The sequence below is a fragment of the Ixodes scapularis genome, unplaced genomic scaffold (genome assembly GCF_016920785.2).
Source record: "Ixodes scapularis isolate PalLabHiFi unplaced genomic scaffold, ASM1692078v2 ptg001612l_1___fragment_2___debris__unscaffolded, whole genome shotgun sequence".
NCBI classification, from domain to species: Eukaryota; Metazoa; Arthropoda; class Arachnida; order Ixodida; family Ixodidae; genus Ixodes; species Ixodes scapularis.
Window position 1 is genome coordinate 14,573 of NW_024610177.1, and position 26,773 is coordinate 41,345.

General features: G+C 45.5%; 2 protein-coding genes across 4 annotated transcripts in view; one reads left to right on the forward strand and one right to left on the reverse strand.

The window, feature by feature from the left end:
• The window catches only part of LOC8053207 (protein-lysine N-methyltransferase EEF2KMT), a 40,066-nt gene extending 13,793 nt beyond the window's left edge, over positions 1-26,273 (forward strand). For 2 of the 3 annotated variants that reach the window (XM_040212810.3, XM_042288302.1), the window contains 7 exons: positions 5,895-6,032; positions 8,228-8,329; positions 10,814-10,894; positions 13,497-13,552; positions 19,376-19,608; positions 24,047-24,181; positions 26,093-26,273. In XM_040212810.3, coding sequence (XP_040068744.1) covers positions 5,895-6,032; positions 8,228-8,329; positions 10,814-10,894; positions 13,497-13,552; positions 19,376-19,608; positions 24,047-24,181; positions 26,093-26,211 — 864 coding nt within the window. In that variant the 3' untranslated portion in view covers positions 26,212-26,273. Of the gene's footprint in view, positions 1-5,710; positions 5,809-5,894; positions 6,033-8,227; positions 8,330-10,813; positions 10,895-13,496; positions 13,553-19,375; positions 19,609-24,046; positions 24,182-26,092 lie in introns of those variants that run through there. The other variant, XM_029967193.4, reaches the window with a different exon arrangement.
• Positions 22,576-26,773, reverse strand: part of LOC115309046 (dihydrofolate reductase) — a 36,984-nt gene continuing 32,786 nt past the window's right edge. Inside the window, exon 5 of the mRNA XM_029967195.3 lies at positions 22,576-23,712. Within this exon, the coding sequence (XP_029823055.3) occupies positions 23,706-23,712 (7 nt within the window). The 3' untranslated portion in view covers positions 22,576-23,705. The remainder of the gene's footprint in view (positions 23,713-26,773) is intronic.

The following is a 26,773-nucleotide window of genomic DNA, read 5'->3' on the forward strand; positions in this document are numbered from 1 at the left end:
CAACGTGGATTTTGCTTTTTAATTTAGCTGAGGTACCACTGGCAGAACACGAATCGCATTCTTGGAAGGTATATACCGTCTGAAAACTCATATAGCCGGTTGAGTGAATGCATTCGTTGAAGCTTGATTTGTTGATTCGAACTTCAACAAATCACACGCACCCATTCTCCCCATTCCTGTTTACCCAGTCAGTTCCCTCACGATGCAATACGAGTACAAGTAACTGCAGTTTATGCATTGTTGACGTTGCACAGCCGTGATCGCACGGTTTTTAGAAGTGCTATAGAACGAGCACAAGCGTCGAATTCCGGTACACTGATTGATTTCTGTCTCACCGCTGTGACGCCACACGAGAAAAGCGATTTCGTTCTGTCTGTGAAATTAGGAACACAAAAATCAAGCTATAATCCCGGTAATAAAACAAAGCGAAATGCATCTCTGCAGCCAATACCCAACCATTTGCGAGGTGACTAGGCGAAAGCATATATTACCTCCGTGCCTTTACCCTCTGCAAACCGCCAGAGAGAGTCATACAAACTCCTTGGAGCTATTGTCAACACGATTGCGTTTGCAAGCCGGTAGTTTGACTCGGCTGGGATTCGTCCCTTTCATAGCTCTCTATGAAACCAGAAAGGTAGATACTTTTCTACATTGCGTTTTGCCCGGGGCCTCCAGTTATTTACGGCCAAAATCACACTGGAGGCGCTTCAGCAATGTTCACTCTGGTCGACACGTGCACTCTAAAAATGCCAGTCGTCTGCCTTCCCAAAAGATACTTGAAGAGCCAATCATAGAGACCGACGGATAACGAGGCCGAAATTATGCTTATACCTCAAAAAAATTATAACACAAATTTGGCCTCGTCATTCCCAAACTGGTTGCCGGACGAAATTCTCTATCCGTATTGGAAGCCAGGATTGGTAATAGTAACTTAAGATGGTTAGAGTCTACGTTGTACTTTTTCTTGTTACTTACCTAACCAGGCGGAGTGCCGCCGAAATGTTTACATTTAACTTAAGATACGCACGGCAGAATTCCCTGCCATAAATAAAATGATTTGGCTAACGTCAAAGTAATGCGAAATAGGTGCAAAGAGTTTTGCAGAAGGGAGCGTAAACCGAAAAAAAAAAAAAGGAAAAAAAAAAAGACAGAAGAAAAGGAAAATAAGAAAAAAAAAATCTCTGGTGACGTGGCCAAAAAAAATTCTGTTCATGTGATTTTTATTGACACGTGACCCAACAAAAAAAAAATATAAACGAAATAGAAAAATAACACGAGAAAAAAAACCATCCCCTGCCCTGTTTCGAAGCTAGGCCCTCTTGATCGTGAAACTAGCGCGCTATTCGTTGCGCCTAGTTGTGCCAACATAACTTTTTTTTTCTTTCTTTATTGCAAGTTGCGCCGACATAACTCTGCCTGTTATACTCACGCATTCTCACATCATAGGAGAAAGCTTAGGTGCCTTCGTAGTTTTTCATGTATGTGTCATTTTTATTTGTGGCAAGAGTTCACGTTCCAGAGTGCTTTTAGAGTTTTGGAGCAAAACGAGTTTTCTTCATCCGAGTCACCTTCTAGAGCCAGGAGACCGCACTGGGTCATCCGGCTAATCAAGCAGCTATTTTCAAATTTTCCGACGTGCCCGTCCTCGCATCCGAGGTCGCCGTTTGACAAGCTTATCTTCCACCTGGTAGCCGGAACCCCCACGGCAGCTTCGTTCCGTCCCCACTCCTTCTCGAGAGGATGGCTCGCCCCGAGGCTAATCCCATTCTCTAGACGCCCTTTCCACCCAACGCTGGCCCTTTCCCTTCCCCTCTCCAGCTTCGGGAGAGAAGGTTCTTCCCTGCAAAACGTCCCGTTTGTACAGCGGCCTTTAAGCGCAAATGAGGACAGAGCGCTTACTTACAACTAGGGGTGTCGCAAACTTTTGTCAAACCAGATTTTTTGGTCGAACTTTCGGGGTTTGACGAACCTTCAAACTTTTCACCAGATTCGACCGGTTCGACTTTGTGGACAGTGTGGCCAGACACAACATAAGATCAGCAGTAGAAGCTCTGCCTACAGCACATGCTTGCCCTCTAGCGTCTGTAGTGCGTTGGTGCACGCACACGCTTGTCTTTTCAAATGAAAGCTCTCGCTGGAGACGGCACCTTTACTACTGATCTCACGTTGCAAAAGATTTAGTTCAATCGGATCGCTCCACCGGTCGGACAGTATAGTGTGTTCCACTTCGTAAAATTCGCATGACATACGTTCCTCTGCATGCCATAACCGCTTGATCGTGTAGCCGTGCTCAGCAGAACAACCCGGACTGCGAGAAAAACAATTGTCTCGCTTACTCAGTGTGCTGGGTGGCTAGTATCGTTCCCTCTTGTTGACGACACTAAAGTACTGTTGATGGTGACGTTTCAAATGTATCGAGGCCGCGCTTGTTGCTCCCGGTATTGACATGCTTGGACAAAGAAACAATTCCTAGCATGCGGCGAGCTCGGGTCCCCGGGGTAATGTTGTGCGGTGACGACTACGAGGGACGTATTTTGAGTCGTGACCACGCGAACATACAAATAACAGCTGCGTGCAGAGGTAAACAGTCGCTCGAACAGGTTTGTTATTGTGCGGGGCCACGGGACTTGTACTACTCTGACACTCTATTGCCCGCCACCGGAGGGCGCCACAATACATTCAAAGCTGCAGCACAGGGGGCCTACGAATCGAACCTCGAAACCAGGAGGAGCACTAAACGGAGTGAAAAGGGACGAGAACTCCATTGTGTTTGCGGCGGCAGCGGCGGTAGAGATGGTCAAGGTTTGGGGAAGAACTTGGAAACGACACTCCTGTGAGATTTTGAGTGACTGCCAACGTTCGACTGTCCTTCTGAAGCCAGTAGGATCTTCCTTTTAAGGTATCCCTCACGTACACACTAGTAGTTCTCTTTATCGTCGGATTAATAAGTCGCATTTAGCTTTTATTCTTGGATTCGACTTTCTGAAACAGTTCAGCAACAGCGCAATAACATCGTTGGGTGCCTCAATGATGTGTACATGTGAAACGGGTCGTGCAACTATATGTTTACTTTCAGTAAATACCGCTAAGAGCTAATCCCTAACGTTGATAACTTGCAAAAACACCCATTAGTTTTCCTCTCCACGCAATGGCAGACGTGGAAAAAAAAAAAAAAAAAAAGCTCCCCCCTCCTCAACTTGCTATTAGAATAAATGGCCACGTGATCTGACACTAATTACAGTACATATACCGTCGGTGTTCATCATAGTCATGTGCTAGGGTTGGTAAAGAATAAAGCATGGGTTGAGCCAGTGCCTCTTATATAAGTTACACTATGTCCGTCAGCTTCTCTCCAAGACGTGTCCAGGCCCGATGCTTCACCTCACAACACGCACGTACAGCTAGGCAGCGCCGCCTGGCGGACGTTCGTTTTGTCTATTTTTCTAGCATGTTGTATTTACCTTATTATTGAAGATATATCATATATATGTTTTTTTAACAACATGCCGAACACTGTTCTGAATGTGACCGCCCTGATTCAAACGAGTTTCGCAGAGACAAAATACGAAACTACGAAACAAGCACGGCCAGGTTTCGCTTCTGCAGCGCGAACGCGGAGAACGCTTGGCCGCTTGATCGTCTGCTTTGGCGGCACTTTGGGGCTTTGGCGGTCACCTTGAATAGCGCACATAGAAATAGTTGGCGCCGGGTCGTGTGTGGGTGAAAAGGTAGGAAAATAAGAAGTAATATTCCGTTGAAAACGGCGAGCTGGTCCCGAGCTGTCAGTCAAAAACATTAGATTTCGTGCTCTCGGTGCTGCTGGGGCAACATCATTGGACCTGCTACGGAAGAGATGGTTGGCTTCACTACATGGCACGTTTGTACGCCTAGTGGCTCCACCGCACGGCAACCACACATACTATTTGCCCTCTCCCTTCCGCTTGCCAATGCTCGGAGCTGATAGGCATAGTGTAACTTATATAGGAGGCACTGGTTGAGCTTTAGACATTGTTAGAGTTCGGCCATTCTATCTTTGATTGAACACAAGCCGTTACCCGAATGTTTAGTGATGCTGATTGTCATGAACCCGAGCACTCGATTCGGACTCATGACGAGTATGTCACGTGATTCGCGTTGAGAAGTTGCAATGTCATGTGACGTCACGGTGTCAACAATGCTAATAAATTTAGTGATGTTCTCAATTTAAGCTGACTTGACACGGGAGTCGCGTGACTATGTTGCCACGTGACGTGACATTACTTGGCAGCATTTCTTGGCACCATGGCGTCACATGACCACGTGACACGATTTATAATAGTGCCAATACAAAGTGCCATGAACACCCACAATTTCTTATACATTTCAATTCAGTATATGACATTTCGATCACAACATAGAAATACAGCTGCCCATTTTTATTTCTCAAACATCAATTTTGTAATACAAAAAAATAATATTGTGAACCATTTTGAATGGGTTACCATTATATTTTTTCCCGGTTTAGTTCTAAGATGGCGGCAAAGATTTCGGTTCGGTTCAGTTCTGGTTCCGCTAACAATAATGGTTTGGTTCGGTTCCGGTTCGACACTGTACTACACTAAGGACATGAGATATGTTCTACTAGGGCAGGGATTGTGGGTTCAATTCCTGCCCATTGAGTCTGGACGAGCTACACGGTTGTTCATCACTGCCGAGTGATGCGCATTGCAGAGCCCGGGCTAGCAGGGGTCCCGCACTGGCTGAATTGCTCATCTACAGCGTCCCAATGCCCATTGAAGCCGACCAACTTCCCGCTGCTCTATGCACAATACACTTACTTGCACGGGGTGTCTAGCGACCGGTAGAACCAGGAAAACCAGGAATTGTCAGGGAAAATTTAGTTACTGGGAAAAAATCAGTGAATTGTCAGGGATATTGTCAAAAAGCGAGCCCAGTCAGGGAAAATGAGCCGGAAATACCATTGAGTGCCCTGAGCACAGAGTTGAGGACTTGGAGGCAGAAAAATATGCAGTAAAGTCGGCTTAGAGCGGAGCGCGGGCTCTGCTCACCCGATGTAGAGTGTGCTGCCCGATACAAAGGGAACAGCTGACAAATCCAGTCCAAGCCTTGAATTGAATTGGATTGAGAGCGCGACATTAGGCTAAATCCAGTTAGAGCAACTAGGTTTAGTAACAAATGGGAAAGCCGCAAACCCCAAAAGTATCCGAAAGTGTGCATCTGGCGGCCATGCTGCCATTCTGTTATTGGCGTCTGTGCTTGAGCACTTGAGCGTCGTGTTTTCATGGTGTTTCCAGAAGTGGCCTCTTCACTGACGATGTCGGCGGCAAGAAAACGCTCGTTTAATCCGGACTGGACGAACCTAATAATTTCGGAATATGCAAGTTAGATTAGGCCCGTGCAAAATGATCCTCACAGTGCTCAATGCTGAATGCCTTGTGTTGTAATGGCCTTATATATTTAACCGCCTCCACAGTGGTCAGGAAATTTTACCTGAAATTGTCGGGGAATTTCACCTGAAGTTGTCAGGGAAAACCTGGAAAAGTCGGGGATTTTCAAAATAATAATTCGCTAGACACCCTGCTTGCATACTTATGTGCATTTAATTCTTCTCGCAATCCATCCTTCTCCCGTAGCATTTGAACTCGATTTCAAAGTTGCTATTTAGAGGTTTTTCATTCTTCTAAGATTTTCTTCCAGATGCCTAACTGGAGCTGCCTGCTGCGGCCATTACTTGAATAAGCGTTTCTCTGCGCGTCCTTTATGGTGCTTAGTGAAGAATGGGCTGTGAAAGGCGTCTGAAATTGCACAGTATGTGTTCCGCAGCCCAGTAGATAAGGATGGTGCTTTTAAGCAGAATATTCTAAATGAAGCATCCTGTGGTTGTTTTGGCACAGGAAGGTATCCCCACGCACGCACTTACCCAAGAACTGCAGAAGAGAATAATGGCAGCCACCTTGGAACACCCGACTGCGAAACGTTTTCCGGCCACCAGCACCTACGTGAAGCACTACCTGAAGCTTCTCATCGACAAGGTACACCCCTGAACCAGTTCCCCCCACCCCCACCCGTCAAGCTTCAGCGCGTTTGGGGCAGATCAATGACACTCTGGATGGCCTCAACTTTGCAGTCTTGGTTCATCATAATGGTTCTTCTCTTTAGCCCAGAGTGAGTGGTAGAGCAGTGAAATGTAGGAAACAATTTGATGCTTGCAGGTCTTCCTTCATAGTAACGACATTTATTTACTTTTCTTTTTATATACTTTATTTATATTATTATATTATATATATATATAATATATATTTATATACTTTTCCCCTTATGTACTGGAGGTGGCGACACATATCAGCAAATCGGTTTTTGTGTGTAGGCAGCAGCTAAAAAGAGCTTTTAGAAGCAGCTCTGTACAGCGGGACGCCATGATTTTTTCGGTCATAGCTATCAGACTTTGTCCCTACGTTCTTACCAGCTAGTAGAACAAAGACGTTGGATAGATGAAAAATTTCCACCAATTTCAAGCTTTGCTTCGAAAAGACGTTGAAGGTTATTAAAAATTTAGTTTGTGTTTTCTCCTTTCTGGAAATTCCAAGTGCCGTCAAGTTTTTCTCAGGCATACGACTATGCTTGATGGTGCATCTCTCCGATGTCTTGTTTTGTTTATCTGTAAGAAAACATTTGTTTTGCTTTCAGCAAGGGCGACTGCAGAAGACAAAGACGTTGTGCGTATGTTTTGTTTGTCCACCGCAACTGCCCACAGCCTCGCCACTACGGTCCGATTGTGGTCTATTCGATCGATTTGTTCCCCATTAATTTTTTTGTTTGGGTCACGAGTCAGACAGCATAAACTTGATGGAAAGATGGATGCGAATGGCTGAACTCTTCGAGTCGGACAGCAGCTTGCACCACCTATCCAGTGTTTCTAACAGCTAACCACTGCCTAATAAAAAACATGTCCCTGAAACAAATTTTCACAGTTTATTGTGCCACGAAAATGAAGCACACAGAGCTGAATGCTGAGTGTCCGCTTAAATGTTGTGCCTCTGGACACCAAAGTTTCACAACTACCCGCTATCTTATTCAAAGTTAAAAGTGATTTTCTGAAAGACAGAAAAACAGCTGGTCCCCTTAGCCATTCAGCTTTATGTATTTGTGGATTTGGTCAGCCGCCATTTTCCCATTGAAAATTTTCAAAAATTGCTTTTTGAACCAGATAAGAGCAAGCTGGGAGGCTTTGGTATTTACATGATTGTAAACCTGAGTCTGGGGTAGACAAGAAAACACAACAGAAGGTAGAAAAAGAGGAGGCAACATCTCAAACTCAGCTGAGTTTGAGACGTTGCCTCCTCTTTTTCTGCCTTCTGTTGTGTTCTCTTTTCTACCCCAGTCTCAGGTTTACAATCATGTTCAACTTACACCAGCTCGCCTGCACTCTGACTATTTTTTGGTATCTGGTTGGAACTGGTGCATTTGGGCAGAGCATTTGGCAATGCATAGTTTCTTTGTGCAGCGAAAAGGCTCGAAGTACACCTAAGCACTTCTTATGAGTTGTTAATGCGAAAGCATGCACGCCGCTCTTTCGCTCCCTTCTTTCGTCGACGATCAAGCGCACGCGCTGACCTTGGGCATGGAACGGTGGAGGCGTTGAAACTGACGCGCTGTGGCCAATGGGAGCCTTGTCGGTGCACGCCAGCCAATGGGACTAAAGCCGAAAATCCATCAGCTTTGCTCCGCTCCTTTGGGATCAGAAAATTTTGGTGCCATTGGCTAGCTTTTCGCGTGGTTTCATAGCTGGGAGCTGGCTTCACTTGGAGAAAGGATTTAAGGTGCCGTTTGGCGCGGTTTCAAAACTGAGGACGTCGGCTTGCTCTATGAGACAGTTAATGCTTTCGCATTACAAAGCACTTTTCAGGGACACCCTAACGTGGGGGTTAAGCCTTTTAAGGCTTAACCCCAACATGAGTGACCCGCATAACAACGCCTCAATCGAGGCAAAGATGCTACAATATGTTACCATTTTGTTACCATGGTGCAATGCATACGAGCAATAGATGTTTGTAAGCACCTATTTCTAAGGGGGGTAGGTCTTCAGAAAAATTATTGTTTAAAGTATATAAACAACAAAAGCAAAAAAAAAAAATTTTTTCAAGATGGGTATCAGAGGACCGAGGCTTTTGAGGTGGCGTCTCTGCTGTCCTGCTCCGGTCTTATGTGGGCCCGTTGATTTCTCCAGCTCGAGAGCCGCGAGGTCGAGGTGCTTGAAGACCTCTACGTCTGCTACACGGAGCTACTTGGCAGCGTTGACAGCGGCCCGGGATTCGTCACCTATGTGCTGGTAATCTTCTTGGTTGTCTGTTGTCTGCTTTGAAAGCAAACTGGTTTTTATTTATTCGTTTGGGTCATCCTTCCCAGGGACATGATCGCGGGATAGTGGTTGGAGTGCATGATCAATGTGTAACAAATACATTCTGTATGCACACGCAAATATATGAACAGTAATAAACGCGACTACCAGGGAAAGACCAATGGTACAATATCTCGTAACTAGGGTTTTGTGTTTTTAGAGTTTATGTTTGCATGAAATTTAAAAGGGTATTTTCTGGAGTTCATTTGTGTTGTTCAAAACTCTAGGGTTGGTTTTTTGTTTTTTTTTAGATTATTTTTGTTGGATTTTCAATTCTCCAAAATTGTGAGCCTAAATTTTGCTGTGCTCGCTAATTTTCTTAAAATTAGATACAAAAATAATATTCAGACATAAACATACCTTAAATTCATAAGGCTCTTGCACACATCAATTGCGAGCACACAACGAAGCAAGATATTCCAAAACCATGAAATCTAACATTAATAAGCCATGTGCAGCCCTGCTGGTGAGACCTTCTGCTAGATCTTTTTTTTTTTCGCATGCATGTTAGCGTTATCGTCGGCAGAAGGTAGAAGCAAATTAGTCAATGACAGGACTCAAGGAACATGTAATTGGAACTTTGACGGTTGAGTTTTATTTCCAAAAAGATGTTTCCCAGTGGTTGAGTTTTGTTTCTAAAGAAACAGTATAAAGAAAGGGGTAATGCACCGGTCTTTTCCTAATTATCTAGCAGACGCACGTATAGTGCTTGCAAGCTTTTCAGGGATAGAAGCATCAAGTGGAAATATTGAAGGCTAAATTGGTTACCTTCCTTTAGGGGTGTGTGAATATTTAGAATATTCAAGTATGAATTAAATATTTTCCTTGTTCGAAACAGATTCGATTTGAGAATTGCATATTCGGAATTTCCTGAATATTCGGCCAAATAACCATGAATATTCGGAAGTGTACGGCTAAAAAATAAATAATATGCATGTCGCGCATGCCTTGAACCTTCTGAAGCATCTCAGAATGTTTATTCACCAAAATCTAAGCACGATGCATTCATTATTTGTTTCATACCAGCTCTGTTTTACTTTGACATAGAACTCTTATCTGCCCCACAAAAGTCACGGTTTCTTTTTTTCGTTTGTCATTCTGGTCTAACGAGTGCAAGCTCGTTGAACCAGAAAACAGTCCAAGAAGAAATCGGGGGTTAAACATATTTCCTCTGTAAGTAGTTTTGTGGTAGCTAAAGAGGCATGAGATTGTGTAAGAAAAATAAAAGGCAACTACCGTGGTTTCACTATCCCGGTCTTTAATTTGCCCCTTGGGTCGGTCAGAGATGTCTCCAACGTGCTCGCCCAGCATTTTCACGCCGTATCGAGCTCCGGTAACTACAGCGCAAAATTTCGAGAGTTCAAATCTTGCTCGGAAAGCCATTCGATTTGCATGTCGGGGTCAAGCTCAACACAGAACAAAATTAGTATGAAAACGTCATTTAGCCGATTAGTAATTGCAATTCTAGAATGAGCAGTCATAGTTGGAGTGACCGTGAGGTCGGTCAGAGTGTCTCACCACAAAGGGTTAAATCATTTTAAGGGGGGACACTGGCTAGAGGTTGAACTTCTGAACTACTCAAGTGATCGGAATGAAATTTGCAGCGGTGTACTGTGCAAACTTTCAGCTCCCTAAGACAACTTCACATACTTGCATAAGGAGATGTGTCACTCTTCAATAAGAAATCTATGATATGCAAATGAAGCTATTAAGCAGCATTTTAACTGCTTGAGTATAAAGTGGGGGATGTGGGACTTCAGGCTATCTATAACTCTAATGTAAATATTTCAGAAAGAGTGACTAGTACCTCAAAATATGAGATGCATATCTGTCCTATGTCAATTTTTGAAAACATGTCTTTTTCTTAATGAGAACTTTAATGTAAAACAAAATAAAGTGGATAGCCCGATTCCCCAGTAAATTTCAGTCCAGAAACACCTTGATTATGATATCAGAATAATTTTACCTTCGGACAAAAGATTCCTTCGTATGAAATTTGCAGAAAAAAGTGAAACTGAGAAAAATGCATTCAAACATTGAACTCCTTTACTTTGTTACTGCCTCACAATGTGTTGAAAATATTTAATATCAACGTAACTATTTGGCGCATAGTTATGAAATTTAGTGTAAGGGTGTATAATTAGTTTCTAAAACTGAAAACCTCAAAATTGAAAAATGAGTTTTTTAAAAAAAATTTAAAACTTAGGCCCATGTCCCCCCTTAAGAATTTGGGAAAGTGCCAGTTTCGGAAATGTTCTGTGGGCACAGAATTTCGCGATTGGTAATGCTGCGGTGTCTGTTGGTCACCAAAGGTGTACTTGCGCGATGCATTTTTTGCAGTGTGGTTCCAACGGGCATTATGTGAAATCCACGCAACACGTTAAGTTGCTTAGCATATTTTGGTTTGTTTTTCAGGATGGCCATGACATGGAGGTGACAGTGAGAGAGGCGAAAGCCCTGGTCGCTGACGGCACCACCGGTCTCAGGGCGTGGCAGGTGAGTGCCTCGGGGCAAGGGTACATTCTGCACGGCTTGCCCAGATCCCTCCAGCTGTAAGAACCTCCAAGTTGTGGCTTCTCTGGTTGTTAGACCACATTGTAACTGGTCTACCATTTGGGTCAAAGAGATTCTTAGCTCTTTGAAGGGACTGCATAAATCACTTTCTAGACCTATTGAGCCCAAAATTTGTACGAAGGTGGCCAAAGAATGTGCATCAAGGCAAGAAAAATAAAACTTCACTGAACAAACTTGCTCAAATAAAAAGTTACAAATCAAAAACTTGAAATCCGTACCTACGGTGTCCATCTGCTAATGAAAGGAGCCCGATCGGCACAAGAGCCGACAGATGGTGGCACGTAAAATGGCAGGCGGCCATGACGGACACTTCCCTCCACCCCGGCATTAGCAGATGAGGTTTCCGAGCCAAGCAACGCGCTCTTTTTCTGCGCGAATTCTCAGGGCATGACTCTTTCATTTTTGCCAATCGAATGTAACAAATAAACGCAAACATAAAACATCTGTAATATCTTTTTTTTTTTTTGGCAATTATTTTCAGCTACATGTTGTCTGCTTTGCACTCGCTGGTTGTAACCGCGTCTCTTGTCTGCAATTTCCATCCGTGCTCTTTTGGAGTATAAGTTGATGGTGCGATTAGCTCCCAATGAGCGAGTGAAGGCTGCTCTCCACTGCGCGGAGTGCCAGAGGACGAAAGAGGTTCGCCGACGTTTTGCAGCCGAGTTTGGGCGGTGACCTCCCCTACAATCTTACGCCGGGTGAGGCGCTTCAACGAGGATGGAAATCTATAAAACACACCACTGATTGGTTGCATATATCGAGTTCCTGCTCACCGGCCAATCAAAAGCCCACGTTTTGCACTATGCTAGGCTCGCTGCGCTCAACGTCGGTGAATAATACAAGCCTTAAGAGAGTGCCACGACAAAGCTCGGTAATTTGGCCCCCTTCGGACGGGGCGACTTTTCCCAGTGTCTTGGCGTCGCACTCCTGGCAATGTGGGGAGTGAGACACAAAACATGAATTGCAGACTTTTGTTGTCGCTAGGCTCGTTCGATTTACCCGCACCTTTTACACCGGCACAGAAACGTGTGAGGTGGCATACCTACGGTCGTATCTCGATACGTGTACCACACTGCCCCACACTTTACTGCACCGGCACGATAGGTGCGGGTAAATGGAACCTGCGAGGAAAATCTAAATTTTTGTGCACTACGCAGACACTGAAGGCTGGTTCACATACTTGCAACCAAGTGCGTTGTGCTTTCTTGAAAAGAAAGAACACACTGATTGGGCGGAATATCATCATTTCACTAGGGTGCCTGGAACTCCGACTGGTGTGTTCCAAAAAAGTGCTCCCTCCACTTCCGCCCGGTGTCACGCTGTCTCCAGTCGAGATCCTGGCGGCAGCACCGGATGTGGCAGACGCCCATTCTGCTGCACTTCGCTGTGCAGTGTGCTACCTTTAGAATATTCGGCAACCACGCTCGCGTCGGCTCGTGGTTTTCGCCAACATTTCGCTGGCTTGTACGGTGTCGCTTGTTGCCGCTTCGCTTTGGCCGTATGGGCAGACGCCAAACGTGCCTGTGGGAGACGCACTTCGGGCCCCGTACCATGGGCTTTAAAACTTACGACAAAGTTACGCGGAGTGCAGGTTCGTCCACTTCTTTTGCGGGAGTTGCGGCAGCGTGGGAACGCCGAGCTCCGATTGGCTCCGATCGAAGGGTGGTGGGTCGACCTCGAGGGCAGCTTGCTTCGAGGTCTACCCACTATCTTTCAGTCGGAGCCAATAGGAACTCGCCATTCCGACGTCGCCGTAACCCCCGCAAAAAAAGTGGACGAACGAGTTTTCCTATGGGAAGCAACTTTTTCCAAACATTGGGCTTTCTATAGATGCTTTACACACGTTCCAATTACAGCCGCCATGGCTGACCTTCTCTTGTCTTGCCGAGATTCCGAGCCTCTGAAACGGGCATTGCCGTGCCTCTATAAAGGCTGTTGGGACAAAGAACACAATAGAAGCTAATACGGCAAAAACCTGGCCTACTATGGTAACGATGAAGTGAAGTAAAGATAATAAGAGAAAACAAAAATTGAAGGTCCGTCATGGCGGCGCCCATGCATCGCTGCTGTAAAGCGTCAATAGTGCATTGCACCTGAAGAAGAGCAGGAAACGGAGCCCTTCCCTCTGTCGACATTAGCACTGCAAACGCTGGAATGCGCTCTCTCATTCTCTCCAGCATTCGCTCTGCTAATATGGAAAGAGGAAAGGACTCTGTCTCCTGCAGTTCTTAGGTTGCGACAAACTATAGGCGGCCACGAAATATATACTGTAAACAACTTGATTTTCGGGAGGACCTCATTTGTGGTAATTTTGGGACTCGAATAATTTGACGAAAAATTAATCTTGCGAATATATTTTCCCATGGTAACAGATACTGTATCCTATCACCCCGAGACGTTTTTGTGCCCTCGAAATAGTTCTGAAACCCTACTAAATTCACGAAAATGAAGTTGTTTGCGGTAATGTTCGTGGACAGATGGATGTCTAATTTTGTTGTTGCTTCTTCGTTTTCCCGTGCCCAAGGCTTCCAAGTTTCTGGCAGAGTGGTGTCTGGAGAACCGGCAAGTCCTGAGTGGCAAGTAGGCTTCCCCGTCGCACCTAAAACGCGCGCATTTGGTACTGTACCATGCTCCGTGAAGGTATTCCACGCGGCGCTGGGGTGATGTGCACCTTCTCGAGCGATGTGCCCCGGTAATTTTCCAAAGAGAGTAAGTCAATACGCCTCGCAAGTGGGCTCATTTTCATCTTCTGCGCATGAGAAACGAAGTAGCGGTGACGTCAGAACGCCGAGCCCTGATTGGCTGATCGCGACCCTCTATTTCAGCGTCGTCTGCTCCTTTGCAACGTCGTCTGCTCGCAACATCGTCTGCGTCTGTCTTACCTTTCCTGCGACTTTCGGAAGTGCAGGTCTTTACGTGCGAGCTCGACTTAGCCTTTCAGAGAGGGCAGACGAAATAACTCGAGCGGTACGTTGTTTTTGTCTAACAACTAGCAGACGCGCATCAAGGAGGGAAGTCAAAGGACTCACTGGCGAGGTGTCCCGAGGCGCCGAGGTTTGTTTGCTAAGAACCGAGAGTGAGCGTGTTAGTGCCCCACAAGTTCCCTCCCAAATACTTTTTCCCTCCTTTCGTGTGCGGCAAGACCCCTCATCCTTTAACGGCGTCGGCGGGTTGGCGCAGTTAACGTCGCCTGCTTTACGTCTGCTAGTCAAAGCGATGGCTGCTTTACCTTTCCTGCATCTGTCGGAGATTTACCGCTTTTTCACCGGCGAGAGTAACCGTTACCTCGGGAAACAAGGAGATAACAAGAGGAAGAAATTGATCTCTTGATCTAAAATTGAGGTCAGCGATCGAAGTATATTGGGGGAAGGGTTCACAAGGGTCGCGCGGGCATATTCCATTCAGCACGCCAGCCGGTAGTGGGCAGACGGTCGCCGAGTCGCAGAATGCCTTCTAGGCCTAAATGCCGAAGCTCGCTTGGTGCGTTCGGTGGAATCGTGGCCGTTGGAGCTTTTCCCGGGTGTTTGTGGAGCCAGCGTTATTGTTCGTTGTGGTCTGTTTCAAGCACTTCTTACTTTTTTCTTGCTGCTTGAAGTCGGGACGCATGAGAAGCGCACATAGAAAAATAATTGTCCGTGGGTCGTCGCGATCGCGACGCTGTCGGCCATGCTGATTTGATTGTAAGAAGTGCGTAAGACAGCTTCGGAGCTGTCGTAGGATTTCGTCGTAACCTGCGCAAAACTTACGAAAATTTCGTTTCGTGAATACGAATTAGTTTTTAAGTTTTGTCTTACGCACATTCTTGGCGTAAGATTATTGTTTCGTGAATCTGGCCTCTGCACTTCCGAAAGTCGCGGGAAAGGTAAGACAGACGCAGTCGACGTTGCGAGCAAACGACGTTGCAAAGGAGCAGACGACGCTCAGATAGGGGGTCGCGATCAGCCAATCAGGGCTCAGCGTTCTGACGTCACCGCTACCCCCTGCGCAAAAAGCAGACAAACTTGCCCTCCGCATTATCTAACTGAAACATTACAGCGCTTTGCAAGCTCTCCAGATTGAATGGAAATATTAATAACCAACCTTTCTTCCATTTCTTTTTTTTTTTTCTTTTTTTTTTTTTTTTTGGCACATTTACAATGCTTTTTTTAGACTCAAAATCAGAGGTACTTTACAAAGCCTCTCCATTGCATGACGAGCTCTCCTCCTCTCGATGCAGTTTTGAGAAATGTTAAAAGTCTGACTCGGACAAACCGGCACTCGATTTGCTGTCTTTGAATAAGAAAATTCTGAAGTTCCCAAAAACAAATTTGTATCCGCAGCTTTATTTTGAGTTCGCCCACAATGCAGCGCCCAATGTCCACAAGAATGCTGCTTTTTTTGGGAACCTCTTATCTATTGGCACATTTTCGGTATTTGCACCCGTTCACTGGAGGTTGGGACGCCCTTTAATGTAAGCCTCAATAAACGACTCGCTGAATCTCTGGGAAAACCTGAAAAAGCAGCCTCGAATTAAAAAAAACGTTCAGCCTTTCCACTCTCGTGAAGAAGGAAGACCAGCGGAGCTCTACTCGATACGCTGTGTGCTTCTTCTTCATCGTCGTCTGTTTTTCGCACTGTTTCCTACGATGAATTCCCACCAACGCACCCAACTATCCATTCTATTATAGCCGGAAAGGTTGGTGCCATCTACGAGCAACGGCGGAAACCATACAGGTTGTGTGCTTGCCGCCGTCGCTTATAGATGGCGGTAGCTGTCTAGGCAGGTTTGTGTCGACATACCGGACACGATCCTGGGGAACCTAGCCCCTAAGAGCTCCGCTGTAAAAAGCTCCCAAACGCAGTGCCCCGGTTACATCCTAATGTGGGGTTTTTGAACTTGCACGAAATACCATACTGTATATTTGGTGGCAGGTTAAGAGGGGAAGCTCTTCCCACTTTAGCAGAGCTGGAGACGAGGTTGTCTTCTCTGCAACCTTTACTCTGCTACAATGGGGTGGAAAGGGCTGAGTTCTTAACCTGTCACCAACTCTCTAGGGCTGTGTTCCAAATCTTGCCCAAAAAGATCAGAGTTACTCCGGCGGGTCGTGTCACGTGACAACACAGACTGAAAAACGCTGGGCGCGGGTAAGTTTTAGAATGCCAAGCGTTTAAAACCCTTACCCTGGAATAGAATCGAGTAAATTTTGGAACACGGCCTAGCTTGCCTGCACTCCTCACGCCGGAGCAACCTTGTTCGAGGTGTTTCACATCTTGGAATCTCAGCCTCAAAGAGTAACTTTTGATATTAGTCTGCCACATGTTAACTTGCAGTACAAACTTTGCTTTTTGATGCACTTTAACGATGTTTCCTGCGCAAATTAGCCAACGGCAGACGAAAATGACGACGTGTGTCTTTCACGGAGCAAAGGCACAGATAGTGTCACTAACTAAGCTACGCCTGGAGTCTTGACGCGACATCTTGCGTGTGCCACCATTTTGCGGCCTTGTGCGAAACGGGCGAAAATTGCGATAGCTCCAATTAAAAACTCGGACTTCCCAATCTTTATATAAGATGTTGAATGACTCGGTCAGGTGATATTGTTTTTTTCTCTCGCGACTGTTTTCACATTCCTGGAAGACAGAAAAGAGTTTCGCGCAATTTAATATTTCATATAACTGGCAGCGGCAATTTTAAACACTTTTTAGCGTAGCTAGAGTCACTCAAAGAGCTATGCCTGAGAATAACCACACTGCTGCCATTTCGGAGCTTAGAAGTATTGAATGTGAAAACAGTCCATGACGGAGCGAAACATGTTGCCCGAGCCTCCCTCGGCTGCTTATCTAAAGCCCGGGAAGTAGAGTTTTGAAGTTGTAGCTGTCGCCAATTGCACCCGTTCCACATAGAGCAGCGAGAGCATCTGTAAGACCGTTGGGGAATGGAACTGTGAGCTGGGATTTCTCTTCCGTCTCAAAGATCCAGTAGTTGAGGAACCCCTCGCGGTCCTGGCATTCGTGCAACCAAGCAGGAGCCTACGTACTTTGTAAACAGCAATGTGTATACTACAGAGTCAAAAGAAAGAAAACTCAAACCAAAAGTTTAGAAACAAACCGTTCACAACGTTTCGGGGTCGACTTGACTCCTTCTTCAGGGGTGGCTAAAAATGGAATGGGACAGCCCGAGCTTCGACCTCTCCTTCGTCTTCTACCGAGGTGATATTTTGTGAACGTGACGCAGGCCATGGACGTAAATAGACAGTAAGGCCCCAAGGGACCTGTTAACGTTCCCCGGTGTATTCTGGATATGCCACGACTTCAAGAACAGGCGTTTCCGAATATGTGGCTCCGTGTCTATCACGTGCGCGTTTCCGAAGTCGATCCAATGATCAAATATCTCACAATGTTCCGCGACGGCGCTACGCTCGCGATCGAAATTGCACACATCGTTTTGGTGCTGGCGCATGCGTTCGGGAAAAGATTTAGTTTCACCGATGTAGGCGGCGGGGCACTCTGCACACGGTATCTTATGGACCACGCCTTGTGCTTTCTCTTTTGGTAGGCGATCTTTTAGCCTTGGCATGAGCAGTCCTAATGTTGACACTGGCTTGTGCGCCACTTGGATCCCTTCTTTTTGCAGCACGCGCGCATCAGCGTCCCCTACGTAAAAGGGACGAGCGAGACATTGGCGCGCGCGCTGCGAAAAGAAGGGATCCAAGTGGCGCACAAGCCAGTGTCAACATTAGGACGGCTCATGCCAAGGCCGAAAGATCGCCTACCAAAAGGGAAAGCACAAGGCGTGGTCTATAAGATACCGTGTGCAGAGTGCCCCACCGCCTACATCGGTGAAACTAAATCTTTTCCGGAACGCATGCGCCAGCACCAGAACGATGTGTGCAATTTCGATCGTGAGCGTAGCGCCGTCGCGGAACATTGTGAGATATTTGATCATTGGATCGACTTCGGAAACGCGCACGTGATAGACACGGAGCCACATATTCGAAAACGCCTGTTCTTGAAGTCGTGGCATATCCAGAATACACCGGGGAACGTTAACAGGTCCCTTGGGGCCTTACTGTCTATTTACGTTCATGGCCTGCGACACGTTCACAAAATATCACCTCGGTAGAAGAGGAAGGAGAGGTCGAAGCTTGTGCTGTGGCATTCCATTTTTAATCACCCCTGAAGAAGGAGTCAAGTCGACCCCGAAACGTTGGGAACTCTTTGTTTATAAACTTTTGGTTTGAGTTTCCTTTTCTCCGAATTGTTCCCCAAACCAGACAGATTTCTGTCGAAGATGTTTACTTTCAAGATAGTGCAGAGTGGTTGGCCCATAGCTACACATCAGTGGGTGTCTCAGATCTGCCCAAAATCTGCTTAAAGGGACACTGACGGGTATTTATGCTCGTCAAGGTTTTGATTTCTACATGACGCAAAAGAGCCCAACTACTCGGAGCACAATTTGCGGCTCAAATTTCTTTTCTTCCGGCCCGAAAACCACCGATCGAGAACTGGCCGGTTCGAGTCGTGCTTACTGTCTTCTTCATGGTCACGAGCCGTTGTCTATGGTTTACTCACAACCACCAAAGCTAATCAAAGTTGTGGGTCATCGATGGCACACACCTAATATTAAAAATAGAAGCAAAAAATGACACCTATTTTTTGTGGCTTCTAAAAAGCCGCAAATACTTTGATTGAAGCCAGCCACGTGACTTCCGCCAACTCTCTCCTCCTCTATATTTCTTCTTCCTCCCCAGTCCAGTTTCGATTTCAGTTTTGAGCAGTTGCATCTTTTTACTTTATTAAAAATATATGGGACGCCGTAGCAAAATATTGATTGGGTAGTCTTCCGACACCATAATAAATTGCCTGGCAAGAAATAAAACAAATTTTAAGGGGTGTTAGTGTCCCTTTACATAACACTTCACTGGGGGTAAGGGACAACCCAGGAAATTTGGGAGCTTGGGGAGAGTAGCGTGGGCCATCATCCTAAGAAACGGGCTTGGTTTGTTGCGATACTCTCTTTGAGATGGGTATCTGTATTTCTGTATGAAAATACAAATGGATTTGTGTTTCAGTAGTGAAATGCGCTGACAATATGTCGCAATCGTCCACCATGCTTCGTCAGATTTGTTGTCGACCATCATCCGTCGAGTCCTTACGATAAACTAAAAAACAGCCCTTTGGAGCGCGGGGCCCCAACTTCACCGCATGAACTTGACCCAGGGGGGGAAATCCGAAAGGAAAGCCCGACACGTTGCGAGCAGTTACCAAAACATGAACCATTTGCGTTGGCCACGAACCGCAGTTTGGAAGAATTAGTATTTGTGCACGTATTCCAAGATTGCTGCCCCGCTAGGAACCCAGTTGCCACGGTCTAAGCGCAGCTCGTTTAGGGGCCACAGTTTCAAAAGTTTCTTCTTTGGGAAGGCGAGTGCTGGAGCTGGGCAGTGGCGTGGGGCTGACGGGCCTGGTGGTGTGCCGGGCGTGTCGGCCGTCTCGCTACACCTTCACCGACGGCCATCAAAGCGTCCTCCGGGTGGTGGAAGAAAACGTGGCCACAAACCGGTGGCCGTCCATGCCGGACGTCAAGGTGGAGACGCTGCGCTGGGGCCAGCAGCTCGAGGAGGACCACTTAGGGACCGACGTGGTACTGGGTGCCGGTAAGCCATGCCTGGACTTTTTCCTCTTTCTTGGGTTGTTTTTTACAGCTCCGATTTTTCTCAAATCAGCTCGGGGGTCGATTTTGGGGTTTATCTGTATTTACTGACGGAACCCTAATTGTGGGTAGAGTCCCGTGTTTGCAACAAATACCGACAAACCCTAAATTTAAGCTTTGAGTTAAAGTATCTTTCCGTGAAGCTTGGTTTTTTTTTTATTGAAGTACGACTACAACTCCGGGTTTTTCTGTTTTCCCCAGTAATAATCACGTCGGGTCAGGGTTACTTTTCGGGATTTATCCGTGCATACTGAAAACACGGAACCCTAATTACAACAAATCTTTAAACGTGCAGTGTAATCCACTCATTTTGCAAAGTGTGATCATTTCATCGAGAGTTTATTAAGAACGAATAATATGTAATAAGCCTGGCTCGAAATTTGTGCTTTCTTCTTTTTTGTTCGTTGTAATTGGGTTTCGTGTTTTCGGTAAATACCGATACACCCCGATAATTAACCCCCGATTTTATCTAGATGGGGGAACACGGAAAAATCTCTAATTGAAGCTTGAATTGAATTGAGATTGAGAAAAAGATTGAGTTGGTAGAAGAAAAAGTTGAGCCTCAAAGGAAGAAAAAGACAGCATCCTTTTCTGTTGAGTCGAAACACGGCCCCTGGTGATCTGGCCACCAGGCTGCTGCTTCGGTCGGACCTTATTTCGCTTCCGTCTCTGGTCGACACAGGGAAGTTGTCCAAGCGCTCGGGTCACGCCTCTCTGGAGGTCGATGGAACTCGTGCCCATGTCCCATTTTCATCAACAGAAACCCCGATTTTTCGTCCAACCCCAAAAATAATGATACTAAAAAGTGCAGAATTTGTGGGAAAAAATTTGCCTAGTAAAAGCAGCGCGAAATTGAAAGAAAAATTAACCCCGGAAAAATGGAACCCTAGTTATAATAGAAGTTTGTTATATGTGAACCTGTTATAAGTGGCTTCACGGTATAGGAAAAACTACTCTATATTTTACGAGTGGCGTATATTAGAAGTTTGCTATAAGTGGATTAGGACTTACACGTGATAACCTTCGCTCAAAGCTTGTTGCTACTTCCAGTTGTTACTTCCATATGCGGGGGCTGTACGCGATTGTAGATTTGCAATTAATTGTTTTGCTGCAGGCACCGATCATTTAGAGGTCGGTACGTACATAAACCTTCCCGACAGTTGCTTCCAGTTATCAGTGTGAGTGCGTGGTATCCTCCGTCTCCTTTTCTTCTTTCTACTACCTTTGACGCGCCCCAGGTGAGCGTGCCTAGTGACAGTTGAGAAAGAAGCCACCCTCGTGCCCGGCCCGGACGGCACGTGCGTTCTAGTCTGGCGCCTGTCTCATGCCTGTCAAGCCTTCAGCCAGTCAAGTCAGCCAGCACTAACTCGCTCTTAGCCCTATTACTTAACATCTTTATTTAATGTAAATATACTTTCCTCATTCCTTTCGAAGACTCAGCCCTCATATCTTATATCAGTTACCGCGAAATGGCGTCCTCACTTTGTGTTTCCCAACGGATGATAATCACTGGTGTCAGGCCACACCCATGCACGATTACATGTCTGACCGGTCGAACGATGTGCGAATGAGACAGCCAAACCCGATCGGACGCCAGCAAATTACGGCTGTACGCGAGTGTCGCAGTGATTGACCGGCAGCCGATCGGGTTCGGCCGTCTCTTCGACACTTTGTACGACCCGTCGGACGTTTGGTCGTGCATGGGTGCAACTTGACTGGGCCTGTTTGATGGCACGAAAAAAACCCTGCGAAGGCACCATTTTGCATACGATCTGGAAGCCTCGGGTGCGAGGTACTTCCAAAAAGTGGTTCCAGTGGTGCATGGGGAGGTACGGGGCGAGTCCGTCGAGAATTTGGACATACGTGCTGACCTCTAAGGGACCGGTCTCTGCGGAAAATGTGGAGTGTGCATTATAGCGAAAAATAGTCCAATTTACGACGGAGGTGCGACTAAAACTGCATTTGCCACATGAAAACACCCAGACTTGGCATCACCTGCTCTACATGATGTCGTTGATAGCGTAGCTTCCGCAGTGCTTCGGCCCCACACTGCAACGCAAAAATGTGGCTTCATCTTGTCGGGACGCAATCTCTTGCGAAGAAGATGCCGAACTAAGCCACGCCCTTATAGCTTTCACGGCGGCGTGGAAACTAGGCCAGTCTCGACAATGCAGGCAAGTGGAATATAAGGAAGATCCTCCTTTGACTAAAAGTTAGAAACATAACTTTTCGTTTACTTTTTTTGCAAATTTTAAATGGATACTGAGGACAATTTCAATTTTTTCCGAACTGCTTCCTCGAGGACTCAACAAAGAGCTCATTTTTAAATTTTTTTTTTTCGAGGACCATAAGTAAGGTTAAATATATTGGGCATATAGCCCCGAAAATGAGCCTCCGAGCGAGTTTTATTCAAATTGAGGAAAAGGGAGAAATCTCGTCCTTGATTCAGAAAAAGCCAGACTTGATGGGAGGTTTACTTGGTGTTGAGCCAGAACAAGGCCCCCACTTAACTGTCCGCGAGGCTGCCTGTTTCTCCTCCGTTGGCTTCCCTTATCGGCGCAGGAACATTTTTACTGGAACGACACTCCCTGGAGGTTGGGGAATCTCATGCCCCTGCCGATAAACACCCATTTCTTGTCCAACCCCAGGGTGGAGAAAGACAATTTAAATCGTGATTTAAATTACGACGGTATAAATCAAACCATAAAAACAATTAAAAAAGTATTACATTTATCATCCATCACTCGACGCTTTCTATGGGCATTTGTTTTGTATTCAAATCAAAGAATCGTCAAGCAGGAAAGGTTTAGATTATACGAGGCAGAAAGTTGGCCGAGTTGGTTGATTCCCTTACAAGGTAGGATGGTGGAGAAAACAGATGCAAGAAACAAGGAAGGCACAAACACAGCGCTGACTTTCAACCCAATGTTTATTCTAGCCAACTAGAAAAAAGATGAAGGGGAAAAACAAAGGCACATAATAATGATAAAAATATTTCTACCGCACCATATCACCTACATACAAATCTGGTATATTTCTTGGTAAAGCCTGCAGCTTGAATGAATGAATGAAAAAAACAAATAGGAAGGAATCGGTAGAGCATCAGTCAGTTGATTTCCAGTGAAGTTTGAGAGTGAATATATAATAGCCAGGCGAGGGTGAATGTTTGAAAACTTGACATTGATGTTATACTTTCCGGTAGACCGTTCCATGTTTTAGTTGCTACATATGTGAATGAAAAAGCACCGTAGTTAGTTTGAATTTGCAGAATCAGAGACATTGGTGTACACAATCTGAGTGGGTGGTCACGTGTTTTGATGTGTCAGGTGTATTGATGGACAGTGTACAAGATTGGAGAGAAGCCTGAAAATTAATGTGGATTACAGTGTTCTTGATGTTGTTGAACGATGACATGTTAACACACACTCCTTTAAAAGTTGCGGTGGCTGCATGCGAAACTGCCGACGCTTGAAAGAACAGACTGGTTCTCTGAAAACAGCAAACCCCTACTCTAAATGTTTCATTTCATTTAATATACCCTTAAAGTGCCCAGGGCTTTACATAAGGGGGGGCATACGCAACAGATATTAAAGAAATGGAAAACACAAAGATGTCAGGTTGCTAAGTATTAAAAGAGGTGCCGAGTGCAGCTCTGAAACCGGACGATTCCTGAATATTGACAATACTCTCTTGAAGTGAGTTCCAGTCTGAAATGGATAACTGAAGCGGTGGAAATTTGAAATGGTTTGTTTTCGGTGTGGTCAAATGAAGTTTTTGAGAGTGGTCAGTACTTGTTGAAATGTGATGTGCAGCCGGGCAGTACAATAATGAATTTTATCGAGAATCAGCGTAATGACACCAGCGATTTCGGCATCATTTTTTTTCTTTGTTTTTGAAGATTCCATAGTTTGCAAACTCTTTTCAAACATCTCAGTCTTCTCTTCTGCTTCTTTTTTTTTTTCCACAGTTGCATGGTGTGGCTGGGGGAGCTTGCAGGTCGGTGCACGGCACTCGTCCAACTCTCCTCGATCGTTGGATGCTTCACTTTCTAAGGATAAATCATTTAGCGTTTGTAAGAATGCAATACTGCATTTAAGAAAAACAAAAAAAAACATTTTAGCGCAATATTTATGTTACAAGACATATACTGAGTTCCCCAAAACTTGCTTTACTTCCCTTAAAATTGCTCCTTACCCAGCGAGATGCACTAAACATTTTTTTATTTTTTGGGGGGAAGCTTTTTTTTGTGTAAAAAATGTTTTTTGGGAGTTTTTTATTTATTAAAAGTGAGTAGCAACCATCTTTGCGGTGGATCCATGCGCCCAACTAGACAAACTCCCCGAGGGCGTCCCGCGAATGACTCAGTCTTTGTTCTTCCACAGACCTAGTGTTCGACCCCGACCTGATCGAGCCGCTGGCAGCAACCCTGACAGACCTGTTGCGGCATAGAGGCACGGCCTACATCGTTTCGACGATTCGCAACGCAGACACATACTACACGTTTCAAACGGCGTTGGGTGGGTGCTTGTCCCGAGCCTCCCGAATTTCCTTCCAGTCTAAGGTGGCGTCGAGATTCAACCAATGTGACCCTGTTGCAGGTTAAAGGGAAGCACTTTTTGAGAAATCCAAGTTAGGAGCAGACTTCTATGGCTTCTTGTCTCGTAAATTCAGTTATTACACTTGTGTAGAAGTAAATGTAAACCGCATTTATTATAAAAAGTACACGCAGCAATTGCCGCAGCGCATGCGGCGAACCTCTCTGCCACCTGTTGTCTGTCTCAAGCGCCGTGACTTCATCGTCGGCATCCTTGAGCTAGCTTAGTGGCAAGGAAAGGTCATCTGACCTCACCGATGACGTCAGTCTTGCTAGGTTTTCTCACCACTCTAGTGCTCTGCTGCGGTCGTTGTGTTACAACGGGCAAAGTAATATGTGATGTCACGGTGTCAACAACGCTAAAAATCTTGCGACGTCCTCAATTTAAGCCGACGCAGTGAGTCACGCAAGTATGTCATGGGGCCACATGACGTGACATTACTCGACAGCATGTCTTGACGTTACGTGACCCACGATTGATCTTAGTGCCAATACAAAAGCGCTACCAAAACCAACAATTTCTCAAACATTGCAAAAGACGATATGTGAAACTGCTTGGTGGTCTGGCAGCACTGTGCTTGTGGCCATCTTGGTAGCTCCAAATTTCCTGAGTTTCGGTTTCTCAGCATTTTCAAAGTAAAGACGCTTTGCCATTGATTGTGATTTAGCAACTTTATTGTTTTCCGACTTCCAATCATTCCACGTGAAAAATGGACTAGGCCGTCGTGCCTTTCATCTGTGAGGACACTTTCAATCCTTTTTTCGATGGAAAGACGCATGAAGTTGTTCAGTTTAGCGGTAACTCCGTGAAATGAAGTTGGCATCGCCAGGTCCAGATCAAGGAATTTTAATGCCTTGGGCTAAGGCAGTTCATGAGGCTCATAATGATAATATTGACTATGATGACGATTGTGGTGATGGTAACGACACAGACGGCAATATGTATATTTCACCGCTTTATAAAATACAAATATTGTTCATTTTATGATACATTTTAGAATGTTTCTGTACCGGTAGATTCATTGATTAGGGTTTCACTGGGTCGAAATGAGGCAGATGCCATTGTGGATTAGAGGCTCACTAAGAGCACAAAGCAAAGGATGATTGTGAGAAATGTGAAGTGTCGCGCACATTGAGCAGCTCCATAGGGCCTCACAAATGTCGGATGAAATTGTTGTTTAAGTAGTTGTTTGACAAAGTCGACAACCCTATTTATGCAGTATGTGTCTCTGCCGGCTTGCATAAATTCATCATGACGTTGAGTTAGAGAGATGGCACGGTAACCCTTTGATGTCCAGTGGCATGATTACATGAGCACATATTTCATTAGACAGTAACCAAGAGGACTGCCGCAAAGTTCGTATTACAAAAAAAAAAAATAGGAATTTTGCAACTTTAAAGACATGTCTCGCGATTCACAACTTGAAAACTGTCCGATAATATAGTGTTTTTATTCCACTAATTGCTCAGATTGATCTGAGCTTGTCCAATTAGCCCTTTTTAACTTTTGTACAGACTAGAACAGTAAAGCAACACAGACAACAGTGTAATCTTGGTGACAACGCTCGCTGCTCCTTCTTCGCATGTTCTTTTTTGGTTTCAAGCACACTTTCACACCCATTAAATCTATAGTTGTTCTGTTTTCTCCTGCCTTATCGTCCGTCATTCGTGACAATATGTCCTTGCACTTCTGCTTTATCTTCCTTTGAATCTTCACTAAACGTGAATTGTGAGTCGGCGCTTGGTTCGTGTCTTCTGCTTGTGCTCGTCTTTAGTGCTACCTTTATTTGTGTAATGCACCAGGTAATGTGAACCTTACCCTCTCTTCTCCCAGAGACAGCGATGCTGCAGTGGACAGTCGTTCTTCCCCCGCAGAATCGGGTCTTTGTGTACGACCGGTCGTGCAAGATGGAAATCCTCCGGATCACGCGAGCGTCTTCAACAACTCCATGAGTTTGCGTGCATTTTGGTTCAACCAAGACAGACTTCCTGAAATACAATCTATTTTGCCTTTCCATTTGAACAAACTGCCGATCCAGACATCGGCGATCCTGGAGAGACCGGCATTAATGGCATATTAACCTCAATTTTCTGCGAGAACTCCTCCTCTCTCTATCCTCCCATACTGCACTCGTTGCGAGGCACACACAGTGTGTACATTAACCCTTCGAACCTACTTTAGACGGTCCGCAAAAGGTGGTTTCTCAACGTATCGCACTGAAATCTAGGCTGAACTTACCCCGGTAAAAAAAAAAAGAGAAAAGAAGAACCTGTTTGGGGCAATATATGGCGGCATTCGCAGACGGCGTGTGCTGTTTGCACAATGCTGGTGACACATGCTGGGAGCGTCGAGGATGCCCCGGCACCGAGCTTGGTAGACGATCTTCCAAAAATGTTTCCTTTCCTCAGTGCAGTCCCTGTCTCTGCAATGCTCAATTTTTGAAAGTGTGATGATATTTTTAAATAAACTAAATATGAAAAGAAGTCCCCCAGAGCCCCCCATCCCTTGTACAAA